We start from the raw sequence: 16,497 nt of genomic DNA, 5'->3' as shown, positions 1-16,497 counted from the left end.
CACACACACACACACACACACACACACACACGCACACGCATGCTCCTCCTGTAGCCAGAGGAGATCAGGTGTCACCTCTGTGCCACACGTTTTACATATTCTAATAACTGTCCTAAAGGCGGACTGTGTGGACGTCTTGGACTTGGACTTCACTTGCCTAGGTTCAAAGCCTAACTCTCCTCCGTGGCCCTGGGCAGAGTCAGCGCTCTGGGCCTCATTCCCACTTCTCAAACGAGCTACCTGCCTCATGCTGTCACAGGGAGTGCTGTGTGCCTCTGGCTCCTGGGACCTCCTCCTCCTTTGTCCCTGTGGTCACTGCTTTCTGGTCAGAAAAGGCGACTGTGTCTGATGCTGATCCTCAGGGGGCTGTGGAACCCTCTGTTGTCTAGTGCCTCGTGTGTGTTACTTTCACAGGCTGAATTCTCCCGTTGTTGAGTGTGATGATTCTATCTCATGTACATCCACACAGCAAGCTAGTTAATATTTTTATCATATGAGCTAGCAACTTTTGAGAAGTATGTTAAAATCGCTCACTGTGATTGTGAACCTGTCATTCTCTCTTTAAAATCTGCCTTTTATACACACACACTGAAAAAATGTGTTAATTTTTGGTTTTTGGAGGTTTCTTCCTGGCTAACGCATCCTTGATAAAGAAAATAATTATCGAACAAGCTCTTTCCCCAGGAGCACCTTTAGTCAGCTTCCTTATGATGAATATTTCCCAACTATATCTGGTTCCACCGCGTTGAATTTTTGTTGTTTTTCTGCCGTTCAGCTAAAAGCATCCCTCTTGTCAAGAGCAATCCAGTGGCTGCATTTTTGAATGATGTCTGTCCGAGAAATCCCAGTCAACGGGCATTCACACCTTATCGTGGTTGTGTGCATAGTTCAGCTGGTTGACCCTCAGCTTGCTTCTTCATCGCTTTGTTTGTTCCCATCCCTACCTTCCACTGGACACATTTTTCCTCTTCCTCCTGCTTTGAATGCTGCACATCGTGTCCCAATGTTCTCATCTCCTGGCTGTCTGGTTGGCCGGTCACCCTCGTCTTACGTCCACTGGGAAGTCCATCAGTCTCTCCCTCCTCCCCAACCAGACAAGGACCTGCTAGCCCGTTTTCTAAGACCACCACTCCGTCTTCCTTGTGAGCTAGGATTTTTAGGGTATGGTTGTTTTAAACCTCAAACACTGGTCACATTCGCCATTATGATTGCTGTCTTGTTTGTGGCTCCTCCTCTCCCAGCATGCTCCACTCTTCCTTTTGAGTTCAGTACCTTTCCCAATGTGCCCCTCCCCTGTGGGAGCTGACGTTTATTTGCCAGAGAGGGAGATGGGAGAGAGAGGTCAGTCGGGTGTGGAATTAAGGTGGACAATCATGTTCCTTCAACATTTGAAGAGTCTGTTTCTAATGCTCTTCTTCACATTGAATGATGAGGCTCTGGTTCCTTTACAGGTAGTGTGGCTTCCTCTCTGGTTGCGCGAAGATTCTCTCTTTGTATTGGTCCTCTACAGATTTACTTTCCAGGAGGTCAAAAGAGCAAAGTTGGAGGCTTTAGGGTTTTTTACTTAAAAAAAAAAAAAAAAAAAACCTGCTTGTTTTCGTTCCACAGTGAGTTTCCTGGCCACTTTACCAGGCTGGTGGCCTTTTGAATGCTCAGGCCCCTATACAGGGCCATGACCCAGCTCGGACCAGCACCTCTGTCTCTCTCTCCACACCAACCAGACCTTACCACACTGACCTGATAGCCCCTCCGTCCTTCCAGCACCTAGACACTGGCCTTTCTTTCCTAACCTCCACTTTGATCTTACCCGTTCTTCCTGTGGAATCTCACTCTGTAGTTCTAGATGCTTCTAAGCAGACAGGGGACCCGGTCAGCCCAGTTCCTGCTGTTGGAACCACATTCGAGGGACCAGCTCCGTGCAGGGCTTCCAGGGAACAGCACAGAGGAGCACCCAGCTCAGCCCGGGGTGGGGGCCAACATTCTCCAAAGTTCTGAGGAGTAACTGAAGGGGTTGAACAGTAGCAGGGGAGCGACATGATGTTTTTGTTCCTTTGAAAGGTCTCTCTGGCATGGTGGAGTGGAGGGTGTGTTTGAAGTGGGGCGTGGGGCTGACCGGTGGCGGAGATGCTGGTTAGAAAGCTGTGTAACTAGGAAAAGGGGGTGAATGAGGCTGTGGGCTAAGGCAGAGACGGTGGAGAGAGATTTCAAGTGAAATCAATACAACACGATTTGATGTGGGCAGTCAAGGAAGTGCTAGGAGGCGGGGGCTCTGACCAGTGACCTCCTGGGTCTGACTGGGAAGGTTGATGGCCCCCTTGCGGAGACAGACCCGCCAGGGAGTGAAGCAGTCTTGGAGAAGGGGCCAAGGAGATAAGCTCAGTTTGGGACACGCCAAGACTGCAGTACCTAGGCATGGACCCCGGGGAATTGCCCAGTAGGGTATGTGCGGCCCTGGTGCTTGGAAGACTCTGGGTGGATAAATGTCTGCCACTGAGCCGGCGCAGCCAGGATACACGGCGGGTAAGCTAACCGTGAGAAACGCAGGGCTGAAGATAAAGCAGGAAGGAGTAAGAAACAAAATGGCTCCTGCGGGACCCCGACTTCTCCCCCGCCGCCACCCCCAAGAAGAACTGTTTTCTCTCATCGTGGTAAATGCATGTGAAACGCAATACTTCCCCTCGACATATTTTTACACGCACAGTTCGGTGACGTCGGTTCCACCACCACCAGGATCTACCTCCACCTACTTATTCCCAACGTCTTTTACATTGTAGATCAGGGGCGTTTACCAGGCAGATCACCGCCAGCTGTGCGCTCAACAGTTCACGCCTTCTGTTGGGACCAAAGCACTGCCACCCTCTGAACGTGGGGTGAAGGTGCCCGTTCGACCCCAGCAAAACCAGAAGTAGCCGTTCCTGAGGCGGGATTGTGAAAGAGACGTGCTCTGCGGTTAGACTCCAGAGGAAATGAAATGCACCCTCCTCAGCTGCAGCCCTGGGCCCAGCACACCGCCTGGGAGCCAAAGGCCTCCCGAGCTCCCGGGGCATCCAGGGCCGCCTGCAGCTCGGGCTCGGGCTCGAGCAGGTCCTGGAGCACAGAGGCCGTCTGCCTTCCTCCCGAGGAGCCTGCTCGTCCTACCTGCCTGGGCTCAGTGCCCAGCCGGCTTCCCCACCACATCCTGTGGCCAGACAGCGAAGAGGGCCGGGCCTCGGCCTCACAGTGTTTGGAGAACCTCCTTGCCACAAGCCCAAAGAATGTGTAGCAGGGCACTTCCGCGTCAACATTCTTCACACGCACAGCTTGGTGACGCCGCCGTGTTCATGGGGCCGCGCAGCCGTTATCCCTCCGCCGACTTCCCACAGCCCTTAACTAAGGCTGAGCATCCCGAGAGCCCTGCTCACCTTCCACCCCCTCTGAGCAGGCCACTCGCTCACAAACTGCATCTTCGTACACTTGCTTGTCCCAGGTAGCTCTGAGAAGTGGGGTCACACAATCACAATCGCTGTCCTTGTACAACTGATATCAGGCGCATCCAGCGTCAGGATGGGCCCCATGCGATTGCGTTGTGCGTGTGTGTCAACCACGTTGTGCTGATTTCCTTCAGCTGCACAGGGAGTAGGAGGCTCCCTCTCTATCTCTGCCCCCACCCACTGCCACAAGGCCCAAGTCAGACAGGCCTTCACCCTTCCTTACCTGCTCTGACACCAGCCGTTCTACCCAAGACACGCTGTCTCCTGGGTTTGACCATCTGTTGCTGCGCCCAGGCCTCACAGACTAAAGGCCCAGTGATGGGGGTGTACAGGGCAGTGGAAAGGACCAGCGACCGTTAAACGCAGTGATTGGTTCACAGCAGCACGTCTCAGCCAGCAGCCTAGTCTTTCTCCAGTCCTGGGCCGTGTGGCCCCTGGGCCTCTGCCTCCCTGCTCCAGAAGCTGCCCGCTGCTCAGCCTCACAGCCCCCGTCTCAGAGCTGCTCCTCTGCTCTGGCTCATGGGCTCCTTGCCTTGGCCCTGGTCTCAGCCTGGCTCCTTTCTCTGCCTGATGGCCTCCGGGCCACAGCTTCTACTCCACGGCTGGTTCCCCTTCTTTTATTGTTTCTCTCGTCCAAGAAAGCGCCGTTCCCACAGGTGTGGCCTTGACGGAGGTGTGGTTTTGTCTCTCAGCAGACCGTACCCCCAAGGAAACAAAAGATGGGGGCTTGAGTCTATGAAGGTGGAAGCTTGCCGTATATCCCACCCGCATCCTGGCCACCAGCATAGCTGAGAACTTGCCTGAAATGGGATCATGACCCCAGGCGTAGGCTCACATAGGACATCACAAAAGGGACCCTGGCCAGAAGGGCCATGGCGATGACTGGTGGCCTCACAGTGGACCACAGCTGTGCGGGTGGTGTCGCCCTTTGGCTTTCATGAACAGTGCCCTGAAGGGGGCTGTGCGGCTCTCCTGGTGCCCCACTGGAGGCTCTTTGGGGCACACATCTAGGAGAGGAATCGCCCCATCTGTGTCTAGGTTCAGAGAGCACCCTCCATGAGCGAGCCGTCCACACTAACCCTCCTTCACGCCGCCCTCCTCCCTTCCAGCCTGTTCGCCTTTGAAGCGGTTCACTGCCACCAGGAGGGAAGGCCGTGGAGAAGAGAAGCGGGCACTGCCCACTTCTTTAGGTTTCCTGCAGTCCTCTTGTTTCTGTAGAAGGCAGGTCATGGGGCTGAGCCCCGAGTCCCACCTGCACCACGGCTCCCAGGACATGCCTTTGGGCTCACTCCCTCCAAGACCCTGGGCAGTCTAAAGTTGGAGGCCCTTTGGCAGACCCCTGTGTTCCCCTCCCCCCACCACTGTGTCAGGGTCTGTAAATATAGGGCTGCACAGGGGCTGCACTGGCCCCCACACACACCAGCCGAGTCTCAAATTTACCATTTCTTGTCAGAACGGAGGGCAGGCATCTAAATGAAAGATGAAGGAAAGTAACTTGATAAAGGCCGTTTGCCTCCAATGATGGTCTGGAACAGATGAAACGAGATGAAAGTCCCCGAATTCCAGAGTTTGCTGAGCTGTTAAACCCTGTAACAGAAGACGGGGAGAGCCCCCCCCCCCCCAGCAGCTGTCACTCGGCGCGCCACTGTAGGGAAGGACCCTGACTGCTTGCTTTTTGTAAAAAAGAAAAAAATACGGAAAGACATCTGGCTCCAAGAGATGCTAAAATATGGTGACACTCGGGCCTGAGAGTGTGCCCGCTGCCCCGGCCCGGCCACGGTCCCACTGCCTGAACCACCACCACGGACACCCAGTGGGAACGAGCGAGCACGTGGCACATCCTCATTTCCCATCGGCCCAGTCGGTATTGTCTTTGGTGACCAGACGCCTGTCCACCTGTGCACCTCGGTGCGCTCCGTGCTGTGCGGCCATCAGCACTGACTGTGCGGGCCCAGGTGGCATTCACACCCCTACGATGGAGGCCCCGCACGCGATGAGCAGGCACCCAGGGGCCTGGGCACAGTGTGAGAGGGACTGTCCCGAGTGTGGCCTGGTGGTTGCGTGACTCACCCGGCACCCAGGCGGTAGAACCAGCCAGAACTGCCCTGCTCGCGTGGCCAAGTGCCGTCCGTGGTGTGGATGGGCCACGCATTTGTCCTCGTGAGTCAGCGGGCGTCAGGCACACGGCAGTGTGTGGGAGGACCTACTGCGTCGTGTCCCCTTGCTATCGGTCCAGAACACTGCCAGGTGGCACCAGCCCAGTTCCCATGTAGCCTGAGCATTCAGCTCGGAGGCTGGTTCTTCTCCCTGTCCCTGTGTTCACTGATGGACACTCCACACTTGTGGCCTCTGGACCCCGCTCTCTCTACCCAAATCCTGGACAGCACCACTCTTGACAGACTGGGAATCGGGCGGGCGGGGCTGTGTGTCTGACACGGAGCAGAAGCTCCTGATAGGAACCCCCCCTCCAGTGTGGCTGGCTGGCCGGCCACAGCCCTCTGGAAGGCGTCAGTTGGCCTGGGCACATTGCGGCAAGCAGGATCTGGCCGGTCCTGCCCTCTGCCCCCCTCGTCTGTCTGTGAAGCCACGGGGCTTAACCGGAAGTCGGGGAAGTGGTTGCTGGGAGCCCAAGGTTTGCAAAGCAAATGCACAGAGGCCTTTAGGACAACTGACCCAGCAAGCCTAAGCGGAGGGTCCACGGGGGCATCCTGTGACCCCCTGCCCTCGGGAACATGCATTCTAGAGGCAGAGACCAGCCCCTGTGGCACAGTGCCCTGTTAACCGTGTAGAACTGTAGTCGTGGCTTGGAAGGTGCTGTCCAGGACGGAAGACATTCGGGAAGGGCGTATTCAAAGCAGGAGCATTCACTGGCTTTACAAGCTGCTGGTGCATGTCAGAGGCGTGTGCAGACCCGGTGACAGGCCTCTCCTGGCCTTCTCCTTTCGGGGGCCTTCGCTCGTGACTGAGGAAGGAGGACAATTCCTTCTGTAAGCGGGCCGTGTGATCACACACAGACAGCACCCACTCCGCCCTTGCCAGTGTCCCCCCGACTGTCAGCCCCGTGAGGGCAGGGAGCTGGCCGTGGCTCAGGAGACCCCTCTCAGGCCACTGCTTCCTGTCCTGTGTGTGCGCAAGGCCCAGGGGTCTAGAAGAGCAGACCCAGCGGCAGTCGATGTAGGAGACAGAACTGTGTACCAAGAAGTCATCTTACATCAAGAAGACAGCCCAGCCTGGGCCAGCTCAGGTGCGTGGGCCCTCCCCGGCCCAGGGAGCCGGCTGTAGGGTGAAGACGCAGAAGGCTGAAGTGAGAAGCAGGGGATCCCAGGCCGGTGGGTACAGGGCCGCGTGCATCCAAGGTCGGTGGGAACGTGGCTGGAAGCCAACAGCTCTCCTGGTTGCCAGCCCACTTGCGCCCCCCACCCCAATCAAACAGTGTCCCATGGAGGGGACAGTCCCCGTGCCGCTCATAGAAAGACCACACCCCAATGGAAGCGTCACCAGGTATGACCTGCTCAGTAGGTTGCAGGTTGACATCAAATCTAAACGCCAGCCTGGTTTCCATGCCTGGGCAGGATCTGGGTGAAGGACTCAGGGGGGTGCCCAGCGCTGGCCGGAAAGGCTGGAGTCAGTCACCCCCTTCACCTACAGCTGTGAAGTGGGCAGAGAACCCACCTGACAATTGAGGCTCAGTTGAGCCCCTGACTCGAGGAGGTTTCAGACTTAGTTGTCTGGGAGCTCAGAGACGAAGAGTCCACCCCCGCACCCTTGAACTCAGAACCTGCAGGCACCAGGAGAGGTCTCAGGTGGAGAGGGGGGCCCCCTCCACAGGCGCCTGGCTTCCTGCAGCGCCTCTGGCTCCACTCGCATAGGTGTTGTCAGGGATGGGAGTCCGTACTGGGAACCCAGCGGGGAGACCTCGGCCCCGGAGGAGTGTCCAGTAAGTCAGGCCCTGAGAACCTGGTGCCCTCTGGGAGTCTACGCCTCCGCTGTGCTCCTGCTCCGCTGGGGCTCCTCCACCCTCCTGGGGGCGGAGGCAGCTTGTGAGGTCACTCACCTGCAGTCCCTGGGCCCGGCCTATGATGCGGACCACTAGAGAAGCAGCAAGGCTCAGGGCAGTGGGGGTTAGTAGGTGGGACCACGGAGGGCTGAGCAGCCTAGCGGGACTGGCACAGTAAGGCAGAGAGGGCCCCACAAGCCAAGGCCCAGCCCTGTGGCTTCGCCTGTTGTCACCCCTCACTTCGGCAGCGAGGTGGCCCAGCCTGGGACAGGGGGACAGCCTGGCAGCAGGAATGGGTTGCTTGTGTGCTACCTCCCTGCCTCTTCCAGAAACAGCTCTGTTCTTTGCTGGGTGCTCCCTGTGGAGGCGCCTGCCCCTCCTCTCCCCCTCCCCACTGCCACCTCCAGCCTCCCACTACTGCCTAGCCAGCATTTACTGCACCTGGTGCCTGGCTTAGTGGGGAACCGGCAGTGTGTCCTCCACTGTGGGGTCCTGGCTCCGGTGTTTACCCAGCAAGACCTGAGGCCATTTTCCAGGTGCAGTGACATCACCATCAACCTCGTGTCATCCGGTGCTGTCCACAGAGCAGACAGCATTGGACCCAGGAGCCGGGAGACGGGGGGTGGGGGTGGGGGGTGCACAGGGGATTCCTCTCCAGACTGCCCTGGAGACGCTGCAGGACTGAGCCGGGCAAGCTGGGGCCTGCGCAGTGCCCAGGCGCTTGGCTCAGGAGGACCCTGGTGGGAGCAGCACGTGTAGGCATCTGTCTTTTCACACTAACTTGGACTCAGGCCCTGGGAGAGCCCGGCCCGGGGGCCGGGTTGGAGGTAGTCTGGGCACCACAGTGCTCAGTCCCACCCTTGCCCCATCTGGGCTCCAGCAGTGGCATGGGCAGCAGGGGCTAGACAGGACTGGCCACTGCTGAGGAGGCAGGGGACTCCCCCAGGATGGCGCCCATGGGACCAGGTCCAGCAGGGAAGGACTCACAGGCAAGGCCAGGTGAGGGGGGTGGGGAACAGGGAGGTTCCTGGGCTCAGGAAGGGAGCCAGACCATGAAGCCTTCCAGCTGCGGGCAGGTGGGCAGGTGAGACCAAGGGCGCTGGGCCCAACCCAGAGCCTGGTATCTGCCCTGCAGGCAGCCGGCTCCTGGGGATGGCGGAGCCTGAGTCACTGCCCCTGACGGCTCCTGCTGTTTTCACGTCCCAGTCGGGTTAAAAATAGCCATCTGAGCCGACAAGCTGTGTGCGGTCTCAGCTACCCAAGTGCTTCGGTGCGAGCCTGTGTCTCTTCCTCTGTTGCTCTGTGGCGTGCTGTGGCGTGAGAAAGACTGGGCTTCCGGAAGCCCCGGGCAGCACTTGCAGTATGGCCTCAACTCGGGGGGCTGTTGTGGGGCTGCCCCCGGTACTCCAACAGCCAGTCCTGGGCGGGCTGCTGAGCAGGGCCACCGTTCTCAGCGCACAGCCCCCCAAGGGCCCTGCAGGGGTGCTGGCCGCAGGCCGAGGATAAGGCACCTCAGGAGCAGGCTGCCCAGGCCAGATGTGCTCAGCCCCGGGGCCCAGCCCCACCCCCAGCCAGGGGGACTGCACAGCGTGGTGCCTGCTGGTCAGGGCCAGGAGTAACACTCTGAGACCAGGAGGGCACTCCCAGGGACCCTGCCTGTCCCCGCAGCAGTGCAGGGAGCGATGGCAGGCGGTGTATGGCCAGCCATCCCCGGCTGGAGGCTCCTGGGCCACCAGAACCCTTTCTTTGTGCCCCACCCCCAGCCTGAGAAAACTGACGGGGTATGTGCCAAGGTGCCCTGTGGGACTGCGCTGGCGTGTGGGAGCGAATGCTAGGTGGCAGCCTGTCAACAAGCTTCACGGCTTCTAAGATCACCGGCAGGTTCCCGAGTGTGTCCAGTGCGGGTGTGCGGAATGGAAGGAGGGGAGGCAGCCTCCCTCCAACCAGCAGGGGACACTGCCCTGGCAGGAAGGCCTGTGCTCCAGCTGCGCACAGTGCAGGCCCTCGCCCTTCCTGCCCAGAAGCAGGCCGTGCCCCAAGTTGGGGCCTGGAGGCCCCTTCATGCGTGGGCTTGGGGGACACTGGCGTCAGACCTGGTTCTGGCAGCTGGACCCAAAACTTGGGTGACCCAGACTGGGACTCGCTGCACAAAGGCTCATCTGACCAGGACGGTGGTAGGAAGGCAGGTCCATTCGCCCTGGTCCGAGAGCCGCCTGGGGGTCCCTGTCGCAATCACGGAGCGTGCCTCCCCCATCCTGGCCCATCCGGAGATGTGCTGCTGCTGTCCGAGAGCCCAGAGGCCCCTCGGCGCTGCCTGCAGCTGTGCTCAGAGGGGTGCTGGGAAGCCAAGCAGTAGGCCCAGCGCTCGGGGTCCAGCCTGTCCGCGCCCCCCCCCCTCCCATCCCCCGCTCTGTGGGACCCTCCAAGGCTGCCTCAAACTCCCGCTGGACCTGTGTTGCCTGGGGCACCTGAGAGGAGAGCAGGGTGGGCCCAGCACCCAGGGGCCCGTGGGAACCGTGCTAACGCCTGCCGGCCTCTCTGTTTGGTTCCAGCGAGAAGCGCCACCTTCCAGTCACCGTCACCAACCCCGTGCAGTGCAGCCTCCACGGCAGGAAGTGCACTGTCTCCGTAGAGACGCGCCTCAACCAGCCGCTGCCCGACTTCACCAAGAGCCGCTCCGGCTTCACCCTCAGCGTGCCAGGGAACTGAGCGTCCAGCCGGCCGCAGCCGCTACCGCCACCGCCACCAATGCCTTTGCTAACGCCCTGCTAGAAATCAGCCCCACAGGCCCTGCCTGGGGAGGGGCCCCTCCAGAGCTCTTGAAGACCCCTCCCCTTAAGGTTCCTTTCTGCCTTTGGTCGCCACTGCCTCCTTCTCTGTCCACTGTCCCCACTCAAGAAACCAAAGACCCTGGTGTCCTGCTGCAGCGCCACGCCTCCCCGGGAGCCACAACGGATGGCCGCCCTAAAAAGCCAGGTCCCGCGCCTCAAGCTGGGGGCCAGCTGGTGAGCTCTGGAAAAGAATGGGGGCCAGGATGTGCTCCCCGAGATTTGGGGTGATGGGGTGGAACGGAACCCAGCCCTCACCTGCTCCCCACGGTGGCCCCAGTCCCATGCCCTCGAGGCTGAACCACCACGTCCAGCTCAGGGAGGCTCTGCCCTACCTGGAGCAGGCAGCCACGACCCAGCAGCCTGACTCAACCCAGCAGCCTGCTCTCCGCTGCCATCCCATCCGTTGGCGGCCCTGTGGTGCCCACATGGGCCTGGGGTCCTCATGGGGAGTGGCGCTGCAGAGGCGAGGGGCGAGCACGTGGTGCGGACGCCTCCCTCCTGAAGAAGGAGAGGGCCGCAGCTTACAGGAAGCAGCGCGAGAGACAGTGTGGGGCCCTGGCACTGCTGGCCAGGCCGGGATGCGCCCCTTCACCCCAACCCACCCCTGCCCGGGGCCACCCAGACTGGTCCTCATGCTCCAAGATGCCACCCTCTTGCCACTCTGCCGGCACATGGCCCGCCACGCCCACTGGGTGGGGAGGCCAGCCCAGGTACGGGGTCCGAAGCTCCGCAAGTGTGTGACATGACAGGGACACGCACAGAGGGACTTCACTTCCCCACACCTCACTGCTGCCCCACCCACCCCAAGTGCCTGGCCGACCCCAGGCGGTCCCTAAAACCTAGCCTCAAGCCCACCCAGCCCCTCCCCAGGGCTTGCAAAGGTTTGCACTGTGTGCAATTTGCAAGAGTCCTGCTGGCATCCTGTCCTGGGGCCCCAGCCTCCTCCTGGGAGCAGGTGGCCACGGTCCAAGGTGCCACCAGCCCCGCTCCGCAGTGCTGTTTTGCCAATGACCCGCGGTCACTCGTGGGACCATCTAACTGGAACGTGACCTCTTGTTCCCCTTCCTCCCCCAGACTTGCTGCTTCACACTAGACACATGCCAGTCAGTGCATGTTGTGGTCGCACCAAAACAGTATGCCAAACGAGGTGCCTTTGTCGGGGCTGCAAAGAAGGGGAGGGCCTGGTGTTTGGCTCCCCGCCTTCTCTCCGTCCTCCTCCCCCACCTCTCTAGGTTGCCTGGGGTGTCCGGGTGGATGAGGCCCCAGGGACTGTCCACAAGCACCTTTTTTATGCTGTCCAATAGCAGCCAGCAAGTAGTGTCACGTGGTGGTTGAGAGGGACCAGGAATTCAGAGTGTGATCTCACACACGGATCCAGGGTGTGGAGAAGAAAGGACAGGAATGTGGTGACTTGTATGCAATGAAATGTTTCTCCAGATTTAATTAAATGCAATTTTAGGGTTTGGTGCATATATGTCTATTTTCCATTAACTTAACTTTATTTCTAAAGCACATTCTGATTTACCATCAACAGCAATAAAAGCATTAAGTCTTATTTTTGAAAGTGTTCTGTGTATGTGTAACAGAAATAGATCTGTGGTGGTGAGATCTGGGGTATAGCCAATTCTGTGCCCAGAAAAGGGCTCACTGCCATCGAGTCAGTTCTGACTCACGGCGACCCTGCAGGACAGGCCAGAACTGCCCCTGCAGGTTTCTAAGACTGACTGGCAGCGTAAGTAGCAAGCCTCATCTTTCTCCCTGGAAGTGGCTGATGGTTTCAAACTGCTGAACCTGCTGTTAGGCCAATGTGTAATAACCATGGCACCTGGGAACCCTTCCCTCTGCCAGCACGGCCCAGCTCGGCCCCTAGACCTGGGAGCTCCCTGTATGGCCTCAGAGCGTGTTAATCGATTTGAAGGCATGTTAGAATTTGGAAGGTGGAGGCAGAGTGGGAGAGAGAACTGCTCGGGTCAGTCCCCCCCAGGAGGAGGGAGGGAGCTTCAGGAGTAACAGGGCTCCCCCAGTCCCTGGAGGGCTGGGAGGGAGCCTCCAGATGTCCTGGGGTGGGTCTTGGGAAGGATGGCCTCCCTGGCTCTGCCCCAGGATAGACGGCCCTGGGGCTCATGGCGTGGCCTGGCTGCCTACCTGACTTTGAGGACGAAGCCGCCGCCGGGGAGTAGCTGCTGCTCTCAGAGGCCTGGGGCTGCTGTTTCTCTGAAGCCTGCCCCGGGCTGGGCCACACTGCTGGAGTCCACTCAGGCTGGCCCAGGAGTCTGGGGACTCACTGAAGCAGCCGCCTTTGGGGCCAGGCCTCCGGCCAGGCAGCCAACCAACCCGGCTCTCAGCAAAGCAACGCCTGCCCTGCCCCGCCTCCCCGGCCCCACCTGGCAGCACTGATGCAGACCAGGCTTAACCTGAGTCTGTCTCTTAATCACCTTAATGTGTTGTGAAGGCCAACTCCCTCCTCCCACCCTGGCCCTCTCCCCTCCCCAGCTGCACAAATCCAATTATATTCTGAGCACATGCATCACTTATTAACGCTCCCCCCCACCGCCCCCCAAGCCTGCTCAGGAATAACGTGCCCACAAGAAGAGGTCTGTGCCACGGATGGTCAGTGCGTTTTATTTAATCAGCACGGTACAAAAATAAATAAAAATCAGGGAGGGGGGTTAAATTACAGCCAAACCGAGCCCCATGACGCGGTCAGATTATAAATCACACATCCTCACAAACACACTACACACACATACAAGAGGAGACAAATATAAATTAATGTTAACAGTACCCACAGTTTGGTCAAAGAATCGCTAGAGAAGAAATTGCACTATAAAACCAACACACATCGCACATGGATTAGCAGTCTCAGATACACGGCTAGGAATAATGCCAAGGGGGTAGGAGGAAAGAGGGGGGCTGAAAAGATGAGAGAATGGCACGTTTTCTTTTCATTGCAAGTTTAACACCCGTTGGAACAAAACTAAATCCTAATAACGGCATGGAAAGAATCTATCAACCCTTCAGGTTCACAAGAGGAGAGAGAAACCAAGTCCCAGGCGGTGGTGCTTCCTGCGACTGGTTTCTGTGCATGGGCGCTGTTTCCACAGCCATCTGCTCTAAGATGAGTGTGTGTTTTTAAAGACACAAAATGCTCCGGGTTTGCATGCACGATATCACTGTAAAAGCAACAGTTAAAGAATAAAGAAGGTTCTTGTTTCTGTAGGTCAGTGTTCTCCTTCCTTTGTGGTGTTGTCAAAAAGTAGTCTCGTAGCAGCACGTCCAGTGGGTTCGAGGCTCGCACACTCGAGAAACCAGTGGTTCTTCACACAATACTGACGCCAGGGCCGGCCGGCCGGCCGGGAAGGGCAGCCGCAGGCTCCACGGGGGTGGGATAGGACAGCCCTTTGCCTTAGTCCCCGACCACTCCTGAAATGTGCACCCCTCCCCCAAACCAAAAAATAATAAATAAATACCTAGAGAGAGAGAGAGAAGGAAACAGACGGAAACTGAAGCCCTGCAGGGTGACTTGACCACACAGGCTCCGGCCAGGTCCAGCCGCCCACTGCGAGACTGCAGCTCACGCTGAAGGCTGGGCTCCCACCCTCCTCCCGCCACGCGGCCTCGCCCCTACGGCCTCCCACCTGAGTCACACGTGGCGGCAGGAGCTGGACAGACAGGCGATGTGACGGCTCCAGCAGGGAAGAGGCGCCCGTCTCAGCCATGGGCCAAGGGTTCCCTCCTGCCCTGCGTGCCAAGACAGCAGTCCAGGGGGCGGCTCAGGTGGCCTCTTGGAGTTAGGGTAGATGCTCGCTCAGCCAGGTAGGCCCTCATCCCCATCTCCGGGGACCCCGCGGGCTGGCAGGTTCATCTGTTCTCCAGGCTTCAGCAGGGTCTTCCTTTCCGTGGACTTCAGTAGAGCTGTGCAGAACCTGGCGGCCACGGCCCCCCACAACCCTCCTCCTTCAGACAGCCTTCCTTGGGCACTGCCATGTGGCCGGGCTGGGAGAACGAATTCTCAGGGTGGCATCATTGTTCCCCAGAGCCACGGAAGAAGGCTGGCTCCCTCTCTCTCAGCCCTCCCCCAAGCCCCGAGCCGCCACCCATCTGGGGGGACTGTTAAGAAAATCCATACAGCAGCTCAGCATGTTTTCACAGCCAGTGGGGGAAGGGGGGCACCAGAGCCAGCAGCTGCGGGCACCCAGTGGTCCACTCAGCAGCTTCCAAAGCAACCTGGAGCCGCAGGGAGGCCCGACCCAGAGGGTTTCGGGCCTCCCTTTCTGAAGAGATGGAGACAGTTTTAAATTAGGGGGGGGGGGGCACATCATTATCACGTCACCCCGTTCCTGTCATCGCCCCCTTCCCTCAGCTCTGCAGGACCAAGGCCATGTGCACCAGTCCACAAAAGGGCCTGAGCCCCCGGTGGGCAGCAGCCAGGCCTCAGGCAGGGCACCCCCGCCTCACCTGGTTCTGGCCACTTGGGCACTGCCACCGTCTGAGCAGTCATCACAGGGCAACTAGGCTGCATGATTCAAATGACTGGTTCACCCAGGACGGGGAGCTGTCGTTACCCCACCCCTTCGGCTGGGACCCAACAGGGAAGAGCTTAAGAGTCGCACCAGCTCATCATCAGCCAGCACGCTGGCAACCCTGCCTGCCAGGGGCCGCTCACAGCTCGGTGGGGGCCGCTTCCACTAAAGGGACGGCCTTCTCCCTAAAAACAGAGAAAGAACGCCAGGGCTGAACAGGGTCAACCCCCAGAGTACCCCCTCTGCACCAGACCAGCCTGCTCCTGGGGGTGCCGCCTGGCCTCGGCGCCACGTCCTGCTCAGGCGGGGCTCTGGGACCACCCAACACAGGGGCCAGGCCGGGGTCTCCCACGAGATGACCTGACCCACCCTGGTTTCCTCAAGGGCACGGGTGGCGGAAGTGGGTCAGTCCTTTTGAGTTCCCCCAAGTCAGAAGAGAGTTCAGCGGCAGGGGGAGTGGGGGTGGGGGGGGGTGATCTGAGGCGCCCACCTCCCGGGCTTTGCTTGCTCCAGGTTCCGGTTCCGAAGGGCCCTGGGAGTTCTTCACAGGGCTGGAAAAAAAATGGCCCGAGGAGAGAAAGTAGGGAGGGGGATGCCCTTGGTGGCTTTGCTAGACACATACTGTACACAAAACGGATTTGTTTGATAAGAAATCTTTTAGAAAATGCATCGAATCCTTGAGCCGGGACGCAGGCCCCGGGGGCTCACCGATCCAGCCCCAGCAGGAGGCGTTTCTTGTCCTCCTGGCCGCTCTCGTTCTTCAGGTCCGAGAACACCTGCGTGAAGTAGTGCGGGTCCGCATTGATCTGCAGCATCTTGGAGCTCATGAGGTTGATGACGGAGAGGCAGCGGTCCCAGAAGGCCTCCTTGCAGCTCTCCACCAGGAAGGGCTTGAGCGGGTAGGAGATCTCGTTGCCCATGTAGGAGTAGGAGAGGTACAGGCAGGTCAGCAGGACGGCCTGGAGCTCGTGGTCCGAGCCCACCTCGGAGGAGATCACATCCCGGCACAGCATGTACAGGAAGACCACGTTGGCCGGCGTGATGAAGCCCTGGTCCTGCCAGCCCTGCAGAAGCAGCGAGCGGTCCACGCTGCGCAGCCAGAGCACGGGGTCCGTGGGGGACAGGTGCTTCAGGCGGTAGCACCGGCGACACAGGAACTCGCCCAGGCAGCGCAGCAGCTCGCTGGTGGACGCCTGGACGATCACTCGCTTGGGCGTACCCGCGGAGCTGACGGCGGGGTGCGGGGCCTTCTTGACGGACGAGGAGACCCCGCTCTGGGAGCCCGAGAGCTGGCTGGCAGGGGGTGCAGGTGGCTGGGCCGGCGGGGGATGGGCGAACGTGGACAGGTTGGCGCACGACAGCGACTTCTTCAGGTTCTCGTTATTGAGGTGCGTGATGTTGTTCTGGTAGCTGCTGTGGGGCTGCACCTTCTTGGAGTTCTTCTTCTTGGCCGACACGGCCACGATCCGCTTCCACGGGAGCGCGGAGATGATGGAGTGCCGCTTCAGGTTCTTGTCCTTGGCGTTCTTGCTGTTCTGCACGGCCGTGTAGTGGCCCACCGTGGCCGCGCCATCCTCAAATAGCGTGGCCTTCCGGTAGCTGGGGGACAGCGACAGCACCGTGCCCATGGTGCCGTTGTGCGCCCGGCGGGGGCCCGCGCCCCTGCGCGCCCAGCC

At 59.4% G+C, this 16,497-nt stretch overlaps 2 protein-coding genes across 2 annotated transcripts in view; one reads left to right on the top strand and one right to left on the bottom strand.

Moving 5' to 3' along the window:
* The window catches only part of MYO1D (myosin ID), a 233,769-nt gene extending 221,916 nt beyond the window's left edge, over nt 1-11,853 (top strand). The window contains exon 22 of the mRNA XM_013005749.3: nt 10,020-11,853. Within this exon, the coding sequence (XP_012861203.3) occupies nt 10,020-10,176 (157 nt within the window). The 3' untranslated portion in view covers nt 10,177-11,853. The remainder of the gene's footprint in view (nt 1-10,019) is intronic.
* A 1,047-nt stretch (nt 11,854-12,900) lies between these two features.
* On the bottom strand, nt 12,901-16,491 carry CDK5R1 (cyclin dependent kinase 5 regulatory subunit 1). The gene has a single exon (XM_004706956.2). It carries the CDS (start codon nt 16,447-16,449, stop codon nt 15,526-15,528), a length of 924 nt encoding a protein of 307 aa, XP_004707013.1. The 5' UTR covers nt 16,450-16,491; the 3' UTR covers nt 12,901-15,525.
* Nucleotides 16,492-16,497: the final 6 nt, after the last annotated feature.

This window comes from Echinops telfairi, unplaced genomic scaffold, assembly GCF_000313985.2.
Source record: "Echinops telfairi isolate 266 unplaced genomic scaffold, ASM31398v2 ScPeMD7_7458;HRSCAF=8496, whole genome shotgun sequence".
NCBI lineage: Eukaryota > Metazoa > Chordata > Mammalia > Afrosoricida > Tenrecidae > Echinops > Echinops telfairi.
The sequence above is the reverse complement of the archived record's forward strand: the minus strand, read 5'-3'. Positions and strand labels throughout refer to the sequence as shown.